Source organism: Vidua chalybeata, chromosome 6 (assembly GCF_026979565.1).
Source record: "Vidua chalybeata isolate OUT-0048 chromosome 6, bVidCha1 merged haplotype, whole genome shotgun sequence".
Taxonomy (NCBI): Eukaryota; Metazoa; Chordata; class Aves; order Passeriformes; family Viduidae; genus Vidua; species Vidua chalybeata.
In genome coordinates this window covers 15,411,023-15,429,966 of record NC_071535.1, presented here as the reverse complement: position 1 = coordinate 15,429,966, position 18,944 = coordinate 15,411,023, and the positions used below count along the sequence as shown (strand labels likewise).

The window sequence follows — 18,944 nt, the reverse complement described above, 5'->3', positions numbered from 1 at the left end:
GTGCATGCCTGTCTCCTGCAATTTCACTGTGTGTTTTTGGGCAGAAATGGAGCAATGAACTCTGGAAAAAAAATTCTGGTGTGTCCTGTACCCTGTTTTTTGGATTTACAGAGTTGCAAAATGTTCTCCAGTGTCTGATAGCAATGTCTCGTGCCCATAGGACAACCTTCCCCAGAGAATGATAATACAATAAAAGACCTGCTGCCGGAGGATGCTGGGATTGACCACCAGACTGTCCACCAGCTCATCACAGTGCTGATGAAGTTCATGGCAAAGGATGAGAGCAGCGCAGAGTCGGACATCAGCAGCGCTAAAGCTTTCAACACGGTCAAGCGCCATCTGTACGTCCTGCTTGGCTACGATCAGCAGGAAGGATGCTTCATGATTGCACCCCAAAAAATGCGTGTTTCAACCTGCTTTAATGCCTTTATTGCTGGAATAGCGCAAGTAGGTGAAGGCACTTACTAGTTTTTGTTCCTATTTATTATTCCCTGTTGTGGAAATAATGGTAGCACAGCCTTCTTTGTAGCAAAATAATGGCTGAATGAGGTAATCCTATGTCGGCGATGAAGAGAGACGGGGGAGACTGATAGGTGATCAGAATCTGAATTTATTGTGCACTACCAATGCTTATATACTGTTTTAGGAAGACTAGTAACATTTACTACAATGGTTAGGTTAAAATCACATACACAAACTTATGCATATTACAACATCTCTTGCTTGCAGAGTTTAATGAATTTTTCATTAAAAAGATTCAATCAAGTCTGATTGAATCTTCTTTTAATCCTCAAAGTTCTGTTTGCTCTTGCCAAAGCATCCTGTTATCAAATCTCTTAGGCTAACCAGGTCCAAAGTCTGTAATCTGTCTTGTTTCCCAATATCTCAACAATCCTACTAAAACTTCAACACTTTTTCAGCCTGTAAAAGAATTTCTTTCCACCGGTAGCCTAAAGTTTTTGCATCACTGGCAAAGGGATTATAGTTTTGTGTGCAGGGAGACATGCAAACACTACCACTGTATGAAAAATACAAGACTGCTTCTAACCTCTGCCTTCTTTCACTAGCTTTTGAATACCTTACTTTCCTAATGAATATTTCCTCCTTTTTTCTTCAGGAAGACCTGGGATTTATGTGTTCTTGTTTTGTTTCCCTGTGTGAATGGTCTGTAAACTCTTCAACATTCTTCACATTGCAGGAGGCTCATTTTTCTTCCTTGCAGTGCACCAGGACTTTCTGTTCTCCCTTTCCTAGGGAGTGCTATTGCCATTATGAACTTTTGCCTAGATTTCTGTGATAAATGACCAAACACATCCTTGCCATCCATCCATCTTGTATGGAGTACCATAATTTTCTACCTCACAAAGCTCTTCTAAGGCTCAATTAATCCCCACTGATAAGAGTAGTGGGTGATACTGGGCTGAAAAATGTTTGGCACTTGCAGAGTATTCCTATTTGCAGTGGAGCATCATCATCACTTCAGTGCTTTTTCCTTATCACAGTCTCTCATAAAGGATTACCTCTGGGGACCAAGAGGGCTGTGTTTTCTGATGTCCTCTGTAACTTTCAAACATTGCTCAAAGCTATCCTTGTCTCTTCTGGACCTGCAATTCTTACCAAGATTTTCTGGTTCATGTATTGGAATCAGTGATTTTTCAAAGTTAAATGTGATGCTGATAGTTGGATAAACTTTCACAGCTGGTATCCATGTTTCAGGAAGCAAAATAGATGGTGTTAAAGCAAACTGGGCAGCTGCAAATGCATTGGGTTCTGTTGTCCCAGAGCACTGTAGCTGTGTTAATTATCTTTCATTTGTGAAGTTTTAAATTAATGACTGTAAAAGGAGATTCAGACCTGTTGCTCTTGTATTGAGAGTCTGGAAGTGGCAATTCAGATCACAGGGCAGCATCTTCCACATTTATGTTTTTCAAGTGTTTTTCAAGTTTGGAAGCCCACATTTCAGTGATTATAATTGGCCTGATTTCCAGAAGTACTCCTTACTGCAGCTGTAAATATCAGCCCCTGCCTTTCTCTTCCACCTTTAAAATGTCTTATGTGAGCCAAATTCACCATTTGTGTTTAAAAACTTTATAACTGAATCCTGGTTCCTCTGATGTCAAAAGGAGTTTGAGAGCTTTAGTAGTCCAGCATTTTTCTCTCTGCAGCAGACATCAACTTTAATTTGTATTTTGAGAGAATTCTTTTCTTAGCTGCAGGGATGCTTTGTGTTTGGAATCACCTTTTCTGCAAGAGAAATGCCATTTGTAATCCGAAGATGTGTTCATAGGGTGAAAACTTAGTACTGAGCTTTTAGGAGATCTATTTCAATTGCTCTTCTTTCCCAAGCCATAAATACTTGGTTTACCCCGTCAGCTCTACAAAGCTTGGGATTAGGTTGGCTTGCTGAATCGCTGATTTTGATTCCAAGCTTAGTTAGAATGGACAGTTCGATAAAAAAGAAAAAAAACCAAAAATCAAATGTCTCAGTATTTTTCACCGAAAGCTCCGAGTGTTCCGGACTCCGAGAGCCCGGGCTTCTCTGCAGTGGCGGGCTTTGCCCGCGCGGTGGCGCTGTTGCGCAGCGCGTTGTCCCGGTGCGGGCTCCGCTCCGCCTCTCCCGCGGCCTTTACTCCTTCATTCTTTTATTCCTGCATTCTTTTATTCCTTCATTCTTTTATTCCTTCATTTCTTCATCCATTCGTTCCTTCCTTCCTTATTTTCCTGCGGCAGCTTGGGTCACAGCTCTGCTCAGCGGCAGGCGTGTTTGCGTTACAGGACGTGCTCCGTTAGGCAGCGCTCTGGCTGCTTTGTAGGGATGCGCTTCTCCTACCCGTGCTGTGTAACTATCGCTCCCTGAGGGAACACGGCATTACGGGGTAGGACCAAATTTGGTGATTATAAATTATATCTTCGACTGGCTCACCCTGCATGGATTGACACGGGATTCATCTATTCAGCTCTACACATGCAACACAAATATTTGAGACAGCTGCACATCAAACTGGAGAATTTTACAGGGAAAAGTTTACAGTTGGCTTGTTCAGGAGAGAACTTGAGACCATGAGTTTAGGGTTTGTAAATTAGTCTCATCTGCTTGTTCTAATAAAAACAAAACAAAAGAAGTAGAGAGCTGCTGATAAAATTAAGTCCACTGAAACTGCAGGGGCATGTTAGATCTTGGGAGTTGTGCTGGAGCTGCCTTGGCCTGTCGCTGCACCTTCCCGGCTGTCAACCAGTGTAGGGCAGCATCAGACACTGATGTCTGTGGCTTTGTGGAGCCTTGTTATGATCTAGTTTAACTGCTGATTTCAGCATGTGTGAGTTTAAAAATAGCTCATGTTGGAAGACTGATAGGAAGATTATGAAGAATGGCATTGCAGTTTCAAGTGAAACACAATTGTTCCAGGATAGTGGGAATATATGGCTTCACTGCGCTTTTGAATCACTCCTAGGATTCAAACCACTGGCCCCAAATAGCATGATGCTCTTCAAAGGTCATGATGGGGGCAAGGCATGTGACTAACAATAATCACAGCAGCCTGTCTGCAGCAATACCACCACTTAAGATTGATGAACATTTTATTTAGAGCAAGATAATTTTCATTTGCTTTATTCTTGGATCCTTTAGCATTTGTGTGCACAAACTTCCTGCATAATATAGTAGGCACTCTTACCTTCAGTGGAGAGTGGGAGCCTGGTGTCATTACCTGATTCCAGAACCTGGGGCTTAAAAAACCCTAATGCCTAATGTTGCAAGCCTATTGAGAAAAAAAGAAAAAAAGAAAACTGCCAGTACAATATTAAAATGTTAATACAAAGCCCCCAAATAACCAAACTACTCAACCCCCAAATCTCACAGGTGCATCCTGTCTGTTAAACATGGGATATACATAACATGGTTTTATGTATAGAAGCATGATCAAGTTGTGCTATAATACACAGCTATTTCAGCGTAATATATTTTATGAACTTGCCAGTGTCTCTTAAAATTTAAACTGTACTGGGTGAAAGGCTTTCAAAACACATTTTATTTGTTTCATTCTGCCTATCTGGCTAAAATGCGAAGGTGGCAAGCTGGCAGAAAGCTTCTAAATGGTAATGAGATTTCCTTAAAAGCATTGATTTTCTTTCACTTACCTAATACCTCAACTGTATTAATTATTTTGTTTTTTAACATCAGTGGATTTGCTTTTGGTGAGTAACTCCTATGTTCTTCACAGGTGATGGACTATAACATCAACCTGGGAAAACACCTTCTTCCCCTGGTGGTGCAGGTGTTGAAATATTGCACTTGTCCTCAGCTAAGGCATTACTTTCAGCAGCCTCCTCGCTGCTCCCTCTGGTCCCTCAAGCCTCACATTCGGCAGATGTGGTTAAAGGCTTTGCTTGTTATTCTGTATAAGGTGAGTGGTCTTAACAAGACACTGTCCACAGAAAAATTTACCCTTCAACTTGAAATTTGTTACAGGGAATGCCTAAATGTATGGCAAGTGAATGGAACTGTGAAGGACATTTTTCTTTGATATACTTACTCACTGCATTTAATGTCAGTGTCTGAAATAGTTAGGATTTAGTTTGTGCTACTGAATTCCTCTGTGCTTCTTCAGTCTTTATTGTCTTTCAAGTGTTTACCTGAGAAAGGAAAATATGGATATTAAAATAGGAAAATGATGTATGAAATTCCACTGAGAAGTATTTTGAGTAACTTAGAATTAGTTTTAACAAAATAGTAGTGACTTTAAATGGAGGAGTGTGTCAGTTTAGCAGTTTGTATTCTTCAGCTGAGTGATGCTTTTTAGGAAATGCTGTTAAAATGTAATGCATTTATGCACTGAAATGGAGCTGGGAATACTTTTGATATGCCTAACCAATTTCTATAGGGCATACAAGGAAGTGCAGACACTAAACATTACTAATATGGACTTTTAATATTTTATTAAAATAATTCTGTGTATAAAGCTGACAAGAGTCCTGCTTCTCATGATATATTTGGAAATGTATAATCAAGGGAAGGCAAGGGGCATCCAGCTGATAATATTATTGTAATTTTTCTGTTTTACTTCCTGAATGTTTATTCAAGGAGAAAAGTGAGTTTTTAAGCTGAAGTTTTTCTCTTTTGCTGAACAGTACCCCTACAGAGACTGTGAAATCAGCAAGATTGTACTTCACCTAATCCACATCACAGTCAATACCCTCAACGCTCAGTATCACAGCTGCAAGCCCCATGCAACTGCTGGTCCTTTGTATAGTGACAACAGTAACATAAGCCGATACAGTGAAAAGGAGAAAGGTACTTTTAACACTCTGATTTGTATGAGAGTCATTAATTTAATTCACTAAGTCTTGCAGATGTTGTCGAATGGTAAATATGGTCTGACCTTTAGAACATACTTGTGATTGAGTCTGAAGTGGGACTTACCTGGCCAGGATTGCCATGTATAGTGAAAGAGGTTCTCAGCTGCTCTGTAGGCTGAGCATAGCACAGTGGTCTCACATCTCTCAGGGGAGTGTATCTGAGACATAATGGTTCAGTCACCATGCCTGGATAGTTCTTGGCCTTTCCTATGGCAGTGCTAGCTGATCCTACATCACACAAGGTGAGCAACCAGCGTGACACCACATTCTGATTTAACTTTGTAATAACATGAAATAGTAGCAAATATTGATACTGAAAAGAGAAGACTGTGAATTCAGTCTGTAGTTTGCTTTTCTCTTTAAAGGAGCTGAAGTTGACAATGTTAATGCAAATGTGTAGGTGGATGTCTAAAGGCAAAAGAATGGTTCAATACTTTGTGTCTGATTGTGAGCTCTGTATGTGCTTGCTAGGTGTAGCAGAGGTACTGTGATGAGTTGAACTGGTGTAAGCTTGGGGCTTCAAATGCCATGGTATCACTGAGTGTAATTCCTTAGGTTTGTGAAGTTAGGTACATAATAAGTGTTAATGATTAACATGTTCTTTTGACATTCTGTAGCCTTCTTTTAGTTAATTTTCCTTTTAGCTGCTTATTTGCTGTTTACATCTTCCTTCTCAAATAGTCTTCGTAGTATGCAGAAAACTTCTGAAGAAAAATCCAAGGAACTCTGTTGTTTTCACGTCAGTACCTTTTCCTATCTTGCTGCTTGTTGCTTATGAAAAGATGTACAGCAAAACAAGAGCACAACATTTTGTTTACCTGAACACCCTATTACTCTGCTCTAGCGAATTAAAGCAATCTTAATGTGGATTTAAACTACATATTGCATAACCTCACTCAGTTGGACCTTTTGTATTTTTAGTGGAGGGCTAAGAGACAACTGTGGCCTTACTATGAATTTGTCTTTGTTGTGAGACAAGTTAATGACTTAATTCATAATGACTTACTAATGCATTTATAGAGTGCATTAACTTTCTGGATTGATTCTGAGACCTTTTAAAGACAAGTTGAGCAGCCCAAGTACCCAGCTTGTCCAGTAGTGGTTCCCTGGGTGGCCTTGTGTCTCACTTCAGCATTGTTTCCTTGTGTTTACAGTGAGGAGAATAATATTTACTTGCTTTCCAAAGCTGTTGTGAAGGGCTTTGGGTTGCACAGAGGTAAAGGACCATAAATGGGCAAATTTTACTCTGTAAGTACTGACTTAGCAACAGGGCTTGTTCTCCTCCTTTGTGGAAGGGCTGCAGAAAGAGGAGGATATAGAAAAGTTTTCTTTCATCTGCAAAAAGCAGTGAATACAATTCCCCGGGGACTTGGAAAGTTGAAGCCTTTTCCACCTTTTCTAAAGAGACTTGTTTAATCACTGGTCAGGTAGTGTGTGTGTGTGTTGCTGTCATCATCAGAGGTTGTGTTTAGATAGTGAACAGGTGAGGATTTTGTTGTCAGGCAGCAAGAATTCATATGCTGAAGATGAATTTCTGCAATATTGATTTTTTTTCCTAATTTTTCTGCCAAACTTCATTGTGGGATCAATGTACAGACTGCTGTGAAACTGATGCTAAATCTTGTGACAAAAAAGCATTTGTTAGTAAGGGGAAGAAGAAGTTACACCTAGGACATGACATTAAATGCAATCTTCTAACTTATTAAAGCCAGTTGCTGTAGAAATTCTTACTATTGATTGATTTTTCTGGATTCATCATTTCAATTAGATATCTTGTCCCTGATGCCTTTAGGTGGCAGTTTCATATCTTCACATGTGCTAGCAGCTTCCCAGCAATTTCAGAACTGAAGATATTTTTGTTTCATTTAAGTATTCAGATTTTGTCCATTCTAGCTCTTTGACTGACTTGCCCCTTTGCTCCCAGACACCAAATGCGTTTCCTCTCCACATTTGCTTGCTACAATAAACAAGACCAACTTTGTTTTTCTTTTGAGTGCTCTGTTATTTTTTTTATTGTCCCAGTAGTGTTTCTTATTTCCTTGGAGATGAATCACTGGATGTAGAATTACAGAATGATTCCACGTGATAGATTTTTTTATTTTTTTAATTTGTTTTGTTTTTAATAGCTGTTTCATATATGATACAGTATTTTTTTGGATGGAAAAATAAATTTGGATCTTTCTTTCTCTTTGGCATTTTCATCTGGCTGGTCTCAAATCAGAGCATGATGTTTTACTATTACTACTTAAATCAGTAATTTCATAATTCATACTCTTAGATCTTATTCTATTACTACTACCATTATCAGCTTCCCAAGATTATCTATTTCTTCCTTTTTCGCTTTCTTATTTTGCTGTTTTTTTCCTTACCTTGTAGTTCTTTCACTAATTTCCATCTTTTTCAATTTACCATTTCTCACTGAGCACTACAGAAGTTGTTTACTCAAGTCAGTGTTCCAATCTAGTGTATTTCTTCCATCTAAAGAATCTGTATTATTATTGGTAGAGAAGATCAGCTTAGAATGGTAAAAGCTTTGTAATACTTTTGTTACACTATAACCCATTTTTCATTTCTCTCAGAACTTAACTTAAGATGTAATAAGAATGACAAAATTAAACCCGGGATACAAATTTTCTAGCAAATTTCATTTTTCAATTTAGCTGACACTAGCTGAGGTTTTGTTACATAGACAGCTTTTCATTCAAGAAATTGCACCTTCTTAAGAGTAATAATGTTTTTTCTTTCTCCAGCAGAGGAAGACAGTGTTTTTGATGAATCTGATATTCATGATACACCAACTGGACCTTGCAATAAGGAGTCTCAAACTTTCTTTGCGAGACTGAAAAGAATTGGTGGCAGCAAAATGGTGAAATATCAACCAGTTGAGATGAATGCTCAGAGAAGTATGAATTGCTTTGTTGGTATAAACTCATGCAGAAATACAATTTCCTACTCTTAATTTCAAGCTACCAACTTTCTTTGTAGAGTTTGTTGCACTGCCTAATATTAATATAACTACTCTGTGTGACTCTGAAGAACACTTATTTTCCTGAATGAGTTATCTTTCAGGAATCTCAAAGTAGGCACTCCAGAGTAAAAATACCTAAAATGAACAGGGTTTTTTTTGAAATATTAAGCTCTTATGAATTAAAAAAAAAAAATAAGAGGATTTTTTTGAATTTTCTTCAACCATTGGGCTGAAGACTTTTTACTTAAATTATTTTTTCAATCAGTTTCCCAGAAATTGATTTTGTTGATAAGGTGGGACTCTACGGTAAGCAAATTTGGTTTTCCTGCTGCAAATGTCATTGTTTTCCATTGGCAAAAGTGGGGTTTTCAAAAAGTAGGAGCTATTTTGATTTCAAATTTAGGTGTCTGGAATCAATAGCCTGAAAAAAAGTTGAAGAGATTTTCACTACCTGCCTGTTTTTTATTCCCTTTTAGGTGTTTGCAGAGGGAGGGGAAGTGATTCTGACTAGAGCGAACACTAAAACTTCTATCACTGTTTTTTTCTGCACAGTGATTTGTATGTGGAGTATTTTGAAATAGATGGATATTAATGATTAGGAATATCCTATTTTATGTGAAAAAATATGTAATTCATAATAATAGCAATGGTGATAATATTTGAAAATGTTCTCAATGGGTGTGTTCACATAGCAAAGTACCAGTGCAGTGGCAGCAGTGCAGCTGTGCTCACTGCCCTCCTCCCCAGCATGGGTGCTGTGATAGCTGCTGGACCCTGCTGGGTTCTAGGATCACCAGGGAAAAATTCTCTGATCTCAGGCTTGTGCTGCAATATCCTCACTGCCAATACTACCTTGCTTCTTGAATCAGAAGCATCCATTTAAAACTTGTTCTGCTGCAGTAAATAGTAGGTGAACTACATGCAACTGTCCTAAGTATCTGTGGAAATTACATGCCTATGACACCTCCTTTCAATGCACAGGGTTAAACAGTCTATCTTCATGTACATCTGTCCAGGATTCATAGACTTTGGACAGCATTTAGATAAACTCTACTATCCAAACAGCAGGTTTTTGTTATTATTTGTTGTAAAATTCCATGTAATTTTGTTCTGAGGTTAAAACAAAATGTAGGCAATTTTGACTAATACTGGGTTTGCATTTAAAATGTCAGTCATGTTGAATTGTGATATAAAGATGAAGGTATCTGCCAAAAGTCTCCAACTGAGGTAGTATTAGCTTTTTCTGTTTTGATCAGGTGAAATAGAGCTGGCTGAATATAGAGAGACGGGGGCCTTACAAGACAGTATTCTACGCTGTGTGAGAGAAGAAAGCATTCAGAAAAAAAAACTGCGCTCTCTAAAACAAAAATCTCTTGATATAGGGAACGCAGACTCCCTGCTGTTCTCGTTAGACGAACACCGCAGGAAGTCCTGCATAGACCGCTGTGACTTAGAAAAGCCTCCTGTCCCTGCTGCTTACGCCACACACAGGCACAGCGATTATGGACGCTCTCGGCAGAATTCTTCTACTAAAGCTGAAAATATAGACACACAAGGAAGTCTTCCTCATGCAGAGAGTTTCCAGGAAACCAAAAGACCTGTCATACCAGAGGTTAGGCTAAATTGCATGGAAACCTATGAAGTGAAAGTGGACTCCCCAGTTAAAACTGCTGATCCCAAGGAAGATTTAGATCTGATAGATTTGTCCTCCGATTCAACATCGGTTCCTGAAAAACATTCAGTGCTCTCCACTTCAGATAGTGACTCTTTAGTCTTTGAACCACTTCCTCCCCTTAGAATAGTGGAGAGTGATGAAGAAGAAGAAACAACAAACCCGCTGAATGATGAGGTCTCTGGCAAAACTGCTGTTTCATCTCCTTCAACTCCTATCAACATGTCTGCACTCAGCCTCAGCACAACTCCGCTGGTGCAGTTCAGCATTGAAGATTGCTCCAAAGATTTTAGTTCTAAAGATACAACCAACAACACTTCAGCAGCAATAGAAGAGGCAATTTCCATTTTTCCCAAAGATCAGAAGGACTCTTCAGAGTTAGTTAAGCCAGAAGAGTTTCAGGACATGTCCTCTGGAAACTCACTAACTCTGAAACAGAAAAGAGACCTGCTGCAGAAATCATCTGCCCTTCCAGAAATGTCCCTTGATGATAACTCTGAGCTCAGTGTGGAGGAAATTAAACCTAGTGGAACAATTCCAAGCCCAAATGTAAAGACAGTCCTTATTAAAGTCCCCGAAGATTCTGAAAAGCAAACAGAAAGTGATAAACTTGATACCAATACAGAGTCTGACACCGAACAAAACACAGAGCAGAAGCAAGAAGGGGAAACTGAGGAGTCAGAATTTAAGATTCAGATTGTTCCTCGCCAGAGGAAGCAGAGGAAGATTGCTGTGAGTGCTATTCAGAGAGAATACCTGGACATTTCCTTTAACATCCTTGACAAGCTGGGAGAGCAGAAGGAGGCAGGTGAGCTCACTCACCCAGGCAAAGGGCTTATTTTTGTGTGAAGGTTTTAGTAACAGAACCTGTGTAAGGAGATGTGTATATTTACAGTGAGATGTGGGTACTTATAGCATCTGATGTGCTAGCTGAGTGCTTTCAGGTGTTTGTTTCTCACAAGGAATGTGCTAATCATTTAATGTGTAAACGACCCATTTGAAAAGGAAGCAGAGTTCTGTGACAACAATACTCATTCTGATATCCAAGTTAGGGAATGAATTCCCTGTCCTCTTTATGCTGGGAGTCAGAAAAATGGTCATACTTCTGTGCCTTTTATCCTCCTAATCTAGTCTGTGCTACACTGATTCTCTTTTAGTGTAGTGATTTTTGGCCCTCATTTCTTTTGTCAGCATAAGGCAGTGGAAAGCAGAATGGATCACAAAGTGCAAGGCTGAGCAGGCTGTGGACTTCCAAAGTAAGAGCACTTGGAATTAATCACAGTTTGCACTTAGACATAGACACACACATATATTTTGTTTTTATACACTAAAACCTGTTTGTAGCCTTCTTTGTGCTGGGTATCCACAAAGTTTTCTTGGTCTGTGTTTGTTGAAGATTTAAAATTCAAGGATGGGCAATCCTCTGCGTACTCTAAGTTTTTTTTTTTTTTCAGGTGATTTCAATGCAAAGTTTTGTTACCAAGTTTTTTTCAGGTGGAGAGAAAATGAGTTTTAGCTTTTCCTCAGATTCCAGTTGGATCTATCAAACAGTTTGAAAAATGGCATGCTGATGCCTTTTTAATTTCTTGGCTATTTTTTTCTTCCTAGGATTTTTCAGTTACTAGAATTTTACCATGTTTTTTAACATATTAATGAAAAAGGACAGAATCCTTCAGGCTTCAGTTCTCTGTTGCTGTTGAAGTGAGGGGGAATATTTATGCATTCCTGACCTCACTTTTTTCTTAAGTGCTTCAGAGGGAATCACAGTATAAATTCTTCTTAGGATATTCCACTTTTACAAGGTGAAATTTCTCCGTGTAATCATAGTTACACTGTGCCCTTTATGCTTCAGGCCTGTTGTCCCATTTATGGTTCTAATAAGCTGAAGAACTACTGGAGCTTTAGAAAAATTAAAGAGAGCTGAGTGCTTTTGAGCCTTTCATACAGAGAAGCGTGGCCTTGAAAGAATTGTGCAATTAGACTCAGTGCTTTTTTTGCCCACTAAAAAGGGACAGTTTTCATGCAGTAATGAACACTGTCACCCTTGAAACTGCTTGGATGGGCTGTTCCAGTTCTGAAACACCACGTGGAACCTTTTTAATGCAGAATTTTAAACTGAGAATCTTCAGGAACAAAGGCTAGGTCAACAGCCTCTTGAATGAAAACTGATGAGATATTGGAGTTAAGGCTTTTAAAAGATGCTAAGCTGTCACTTAAACTAGCTTTGTATCAGTGGTCTCTCTCTTATTTCCATGTTGGTGGTTCCAATAATCATTTGAGTGGGATCAATATCAAACTCTAGGTGCATTTATTAGTCGTGAGCTCTAAAGACCATAGGCAGCCGTCTCCTTTAAAAAGCGATTTTAAGAAATAGATCCCTGTGCCCCTATAAAAATTCTTAGAGACACACAGACTTGAATCCTTTTAAAACTGCTGGGAATGCCAGATGGTGAATGGATGACTGAAATGATGCGAAAGGGACATCTAGGGAGAATGAAGATTAAAAACTTTGTTGATTTAAAATGCTGAGAGTTTAAGCAAAATTTTCACATGCAGATCCTGCTGCCAAAGGACTTTCAACTCTGGAAATGCCAAGAGAGTCATCATCTGCACCAACCCTTGAAGCAGGTGTTCCAGAGACAAGTAGTCACTCTTCCATATCAAGTAAGTTTACCTCTGGTTTGATGATTAAAACCAAAGTTACTGTATTGTGCATCAGATGCACATCATGGATGGCAAATTCCTTCCTCTGAGTTCCCTTGATTCTTTGAAGTACAGCTGTTTTGGCTATCATTAGAACTGTTAAATCTCTGATGGTCAGCAGCATTTTAACAGTTAGTAGCTAAAGATTTTCTCTTGGGACACGCAAGTTTGACAAATGTGGTTTTCTTGAATTAAAGTAGGTAGTAGCTAAAAGCAGTAATTCACTAAAGCTGAATGTTTATTTTCCCCTGTGAGAAAGCATTGTCAACTGTCAGTGCACAGAAGCAGAACATGAGAGTCCACAGGACTGTTACTATGGCTTTTGGTACATTTTTTGCTGTACCTTAGGAAAAAAAATCTCTTGCAATTTTTGTAAAATGCCTTGAATGCCACTTTCTCAGCTGCTTCCTGAAATGTGCTAACTCTCTGTCTGGGATTCCCATAACCATTTCAATTGAAAGTGAACTATGTTGTTTAAAGTAGTCATGACAGATGGCTTAACAAAGCACATGAAGTTAAGATGTTAAGTTGGAGGTACCTTAGAATGCTTAATGAAATTCAGAATGGTGTGTCCATCTAGGTGACACATCTGCAGGCCAGTGGGGCAGAACTGTGACTAGTAAAAAAGGGAGGAGAAATTACTTCCTTTGATACCAATGAGCTGCTAGGTCAGCTCAACTGTCTTGCTGAACTTCAATTTCAGACTGCTACTGCAATATTAAACTTTCATCTCAAATTCATTGTCTGCTGATTAGATTGGAAGGAATGCCTGGCTTATTAAAGGAAGAATATTTTAGACACACTAGTTGTGTACCTCCCCAATTTTCCCACAAGCATCTTAGGCCATGTGCATCTCATAGAGTACATTTGTTGGCCACCTAATGATACAGATGCCACTTACTAAAGCAGCTGAAGAGATGCCAGTTAAGACCTATCTCTCTTGCTTTTAGCCCAGTGCTAGTGGCTCCTATAAATTCCAACACAGGAAACTGGGAATAGTACCTATATGATGTTGAGCCTGCATTCCTATGTAAATATTTCTTTCCTCTTTCTGGAAACTTGCCTCAGTTTCCAACTGCAAGAAAGGATATGAATTCTTCCATTGTGTCTCTTGTACATTTAGACTGAAATGATTTTAATCTTCTACTATGTATCTTTTCAGTGCTTTGCATAGTAGGCCCTTATCAGGCCTGTGAGCACAAGGCACTTCTGTAACACAAATAGGTAATATAACCTGGCCGCACAAAGCATGCATCATTGACTGCAATGGGAAGATTTTGCCTTTGAAACTCTCTCTTTGAGTAGAGAATGCTACAGGATTGACCAGATCAGTAGATAACAAATGGAAAATGTTGCCAGCCACTGTATGAAGGTTACTGATCTTCTAATGTGCTTGTTAGGTATCTTGCAGAAAACCTGGTAGAGGAAATTTTCCCCCCTGTCATGGTCTAACCCCAGCCAGCATCCAAGCCCCAGGCAGCCGCTCGCTCACACTCCCACCGGCAGGACAAGGGAGAGAATGGGAAGGGTAAAACCTGGAAAACTCATGGGTTGAGAGAGTTTAATATGGAAAGCAAAACCTGTGCATGCAAAGAGAGCAAAACAAGGAATTAATTCACTGTCTCCCATGGGTAGGCAGGTGTTCAGCCATCTCCACTAGAGCAGACCCCCATCACAAGTGATGGCGACTTGGGAAGATTAAATCTGTCATTCCAAATGTGTCCTGCCTTCCTCCTTCTTTCACCCACTTTATATACTGAACATGATGCCATGTGATCTGGAGTATCCCTTTGGTCAGTTTGGGTTACTTGTCCCTGGCTGTGTCTTCTCCCAGCCTTCCATGCACCCCCAGTGTGGCAGCATGGAAAGCAGAAAAGGCCTTGTCTCTGTGTAAACCCTGCTCAGCAATAACAAAAACATCTCTTTATTATCAACCCTGTGTTCAGCACAAATCCAAAACACAGCTCTGTGCCAGCCACAGTGTCGAAAATTAACTCTTTAAATTAAACCCCAGCTGAAACCAGCACAGCTCCCTTTGCCACTAGTCAGTCACAGGCATGAAAAGTCATGTGCTGGTCTACAGCAATCATCCTGGATCCAACACTGTTCAAAGGCTGGCAACTCTGACGTTTTTTGTGGCTCAGGTTTTTCTTTTTTTTCTCCAGCTCTCTGGTGGTTTGGATTTTGGGTGGGTTTTTTTGTTGTTTGGTGGTGTTTTTTTTTTTTTTTTTAATTTTTTTTTTGTTATTTTGAGGTTTTTTTGCCCTGTAACTTATCATTATTTGAAGTCATTGCTGTCATTAAGAAATCAGGTAGATTATCCTGGAAATCCAAACCTGCTGACAATAGCCTGATTATGTGATATATTAATGTATTTTTTTTTAATTGCAATTGCAAAAAGTTGCTAGAGAAAATTTAAAGAGATCATTTTCTCTATTTTGACAGTCATCTGCACTCCAAGCAGTCTTGTCAGTTCTAACGTTAATTGCTGTTCTTTTACTGGGAAATTCTATGCTTGATAAAGTGATAAAGCATCTATTTAAAATCATTGCCCTAGAAATGATGGAAATTCTATTTTTCTCTTAATTTGCTGTGAAAAGCAGCTGCAATATAACTTTTACAAGTGAAACACAGAATAGTTCTGGTTCAATTCTACAAGGTTCAGTTATACCAGGAGAGCTTTGCAGAAATGCTGTACTTGGGCCAAAAAATGGAGTTTAAATGCACTTCAAAAGGATATAACTGGGAAGGACATAATGAGTAAAAACTTAAATATTTCATCTAATAAAATAATTTCAGTGCAGATTTTCACTGAAATATTTGTTTTGGTTGTTGTTACTCAAGGCCTGTATTTGTTTTGTTTTGGTTTTGAGGGAGTACTCTGCTTAATCTGAATTATAAACTCTTTGATAGGAAATGAGTAGAGCAAGTTTAGGAGAAAGCACTCAACCCTTCTTTACTTTCTAAAAGTTGCAGTTTATCCCATATCTGTACTTCATCACAGTTAATAATGTGAAATGCTGTGTTTAATTTCACAGCTTAGATGGTTACTGTTCAGAATTTTAGAATGGAACTACGTGATAGTTAGTGGTCTTTTTAATGATTTTGAATGTAGTTGCAGATAAAAATGATCATTCAGAGAAGATTTTGTTTTGTTGCTATTGCTCTAAGGTCCTGTTGAGGAAAAACGTAAAGCTATACTTAAGGCAGCATTTTAAAAGCTTTCCTGGATATTTGTGTCAGCAGTTTCACAGGCCTTGTTCAAGCAGGGCCTTAAAACTCTGTCTTCATGCAGTGAACAATGATTTTAGTTTCAATGGTGGAAGTATACTGGTCAGGCTCAGTTGTCCAAGTGAATGTATTATGCTCATTCAATTTGAATTTTTTTTTATGACTGGAGAAAAAAGTGAGAAAGTCAGGAGCTATGTATAATCTCTTTCTTCTTCAATGTAATTAGAGAAAATATGTAGAATCATTTAAATTGAAAATGAGCTTTAAGATCCTTGAGTCCAACCTAACACTGCCAGTCCATCACTAAGTCATGTTTGTGAGCACTACATTGATATGAACAAAAGTTGTAAGTCTCCCTTATGGTTTTACTTTGAGCATTATCCAATGACACATACCTCATAAATCAATTTTTTTAAATGAAATAAATTGTTGGATGAAAAAAAGTTGAATGTTTGTTGCTTGATAGCTCTCTATAAGAAAAATGGCAGTGAAGTTACAGAAGGGTCTCCTCTTCAAAGGCTGCTGGCTTCACACTTCAGCAGAACATGCAGGTGTTCTGCCTGAGGGGTGGGTGTGTAGGAGGCAAGTTCAGGTCTGCCACCCATGAAGGATGCTGCTGGTACATAGTGTCAGTGAATTTGATTTCCTAGGGTCAGCATGGACACAGCAGTCCTCCATGCTTTGCTGGGAGGAGACTGAGTTTCCTTCCTTGGTACTTTGTATGTGAGAGAGATTCAAGTGTCCATGTATTGCCTCTCAGCATGGGAGTTTTGGGGTAGTATCTTAGCACTTCCCAGATACCAAGTCTTTTGATTAGCTTTCATAATATTTGGAGGCAAAAAGGCACTGACAGTTGACACAGTGATCCCAAGTCTCTTCTGACTGATGGCACTGGGGCCAGTATTGTACCCTGTGTAACTGTTTGGAAGGTGCATATTGAATTGAGCAAGATCTTTAGAGCAAGCCATCATTGTCATTTCAGTATGTATATCATGCTGGCTTGTAAGATCAGGAAATGAGTGTAGTTCTAAATGTTGTCTGAGCTCCTGAAATCCTTTTGCATTTCTGACTTGCAGCTCAGTTCAGACAAATGAAAAGAGGCTCTTTGGGAGCTCTGACAATGAACCAGCTAATGAAGAGGCAGCTGGAACACCAGTCTAGTGCTCCCCACAATATCAGCACTTGGGATACTGGTGAGCTGCATTTATTGTTCTTTATTTCTATTTCCTAAGCCAATTACTGTGTAACAGTCCACTTAAAACAAACAAACAAACAAAAAATAAAGAAGTATTTCTATTCCTCCATTGCAGATAAGTGATCAGTATCGAGTCTAAAGTGAATCTTTATAGAGAGTACAAGATTATCACCTAGTAAGAGTTGGAATAGTTACATATTTGGGAGGTAGACCCTCTGATACAGAGTTGTCCCTTTAATTGTGCATATTACTCAGATTATTTCCTGGTCTCATTGAAAGAAATACAAGAATCACAGTTGAATTCATTAGGTATAGGATTTCATCCCTGGTGCATGGAATCATTTGTTTGTATGTGTGTTTACAATGGTGTTGGTACACCACAGAGTTGTGCCTTCTACCAGCCAGTTTTGTTTCTACTTAAAGAAGTTTTCACCAACTCATGCTGAACACCTGAAGTTTCTGTTTACTCACTGCTTTTTCCCCTTTTAAGATGAATGCGAAGCAATAAAAACTGAATTAAGCACATAATTTATTCACTACTCATTTCATTTGTTTTTTTTTTTTTTTTGTTTTCTTCTGTAAAACCACTTTCAGTTATACCAAATTCATAGCAGATGTCACTAAACAATAAATTAATTCTGGTTTATCAAAAATGCTAGATATTTTAGTGCCCATTTTGATGTTAGTGATGTTAAAAAATTGTGCTTCTCAGGAATTTGTCAGCAGATCCAGATGCATCTAGAGAAAGGAATGCTTAAAAACCTATATGGAACTTAGCATGCTGAATGAATGTCTTACCCTCAGCCCTGGACAGCTGAGTTGAAATTTTTGGTTAATTTAGTCTTCGGCTTCAAGTTCCATCAAACTAAGCTGTGTAGCTGAAAGTGGCCAAAGATATTGTGCATAGTTTAGGATTATCCTTTCTATTCCAGTCTGCTGAATAGCATGCTCAGCATGAGACCCTTAAATCACAAAGGTCACAATTTGCCACTGGTAACAATGGGGGTTTTGTCCTAAAAGCAGGTAAGTTTATTTACTGAAGCGACTTAGCTGGATCACCTAGTCTCTCAGGTAGGGTTTTAGAGATTTAAAAGTTACTGCCTTTGTACTTTGTACAGGAGTACTTAGCCTGTATTCAAAATGAACAGGTCAATACTCAAAACTGTTCAGAATCTCTGTCTAGTTAATCCTGTTCCAAACCTCGTAGCTTTCATCACAACATCGATGACTTTTCCCTCCAATATTCAATTCAGCTAAAGGCCTTCAAAATGCTCTTGTCTGGAAAGCTCTGCATCTCTCAGTCTTTTGTTCAACCACTAGCTTCAAAGTAAAGTTTTTATTTGGACAGGGTTTTTTGGTGGTGTTTTTTTTTTTTTTTTTTAGGATAAATGCTCATTGTGACTGTTTGTCATTTCAATGTCACTCCACAATTTTAAGACTCATTATACTCATGCATACCAACTAGGAAGTAGTCTCATCCCACATAAATATGTGTGTTTGGTCCACACATGCTTTATTAATTTATTTTTTTTATTACCTGGGTAGGTGTCATGTCTCTCTTCCATTCTTATTTCAAACCACTCTTTTCCCAAGGTTGCTGTCTGTAAAAAAAAAAAAAAAAATTGTTTTGTGCCTGGCTTCTGTCAGTACAAGCTATATCTTCTAGCGTGTTGGTATTTCTAAACACTTGTTTCTTTCTCTTTTTCTGGCTCATGTATTCCATATCTTGTGGAATCTTTATGGCTAGCACTTCTTTTCCTGTTTAATGACTCTTGTCTAAAATGCCTTCTTTATTATTAGGTTGTCTATGTACTTTTTCC

At 38.7% G+C, this 18,944-nt stretch overlaps 1 protein-coding gene across 3 annotated transcripts in view; it reads left to right on the top strand.

The window, feature by feature from the left end:
- Window positions 1–18,944, top strand: part of UNC79 (unc-79 homolog, NALCN channel complex subunit) — a 106,024-nt gene that overhangs the window by 48,506 nt on the left and 38,574 nt on the right. For 2 of the 3 annotated variants that reach the window (XM_053946412.1, XM_053946411.1), the window contains 7 exons: window positions 161–447; window positions 4,221–4,403; window positions 5,128–5,290; window positions 8,109–8,258; window positions 9,580–10,803; window positions 12,552–12,659; window positions 17,006–17,122. In XM_053946412.1, coding sequence (XP_053802387.1) covers window positions 161–447; window positions 4,221–4,403; window positions 5,128–5,290; window positions 8,109–8,258; window positions 9,580–10,803; window positions 12,552–12,659; window positions 17,006–17,122 — 2,232 coding nt within the window. The remainder of the gene's footprint in view (window positions 1–160; window positions 448–4,220; window positions 4,404–5,127; window positions 5,291–8,108; window positions 8,259–9,579; window positions 10,804–12,551; window positions 12,660–17,005; window positions 17,123–18,944) is intronic. The other variant, XM_053946413.1, reaches the window with a different exon arrangement.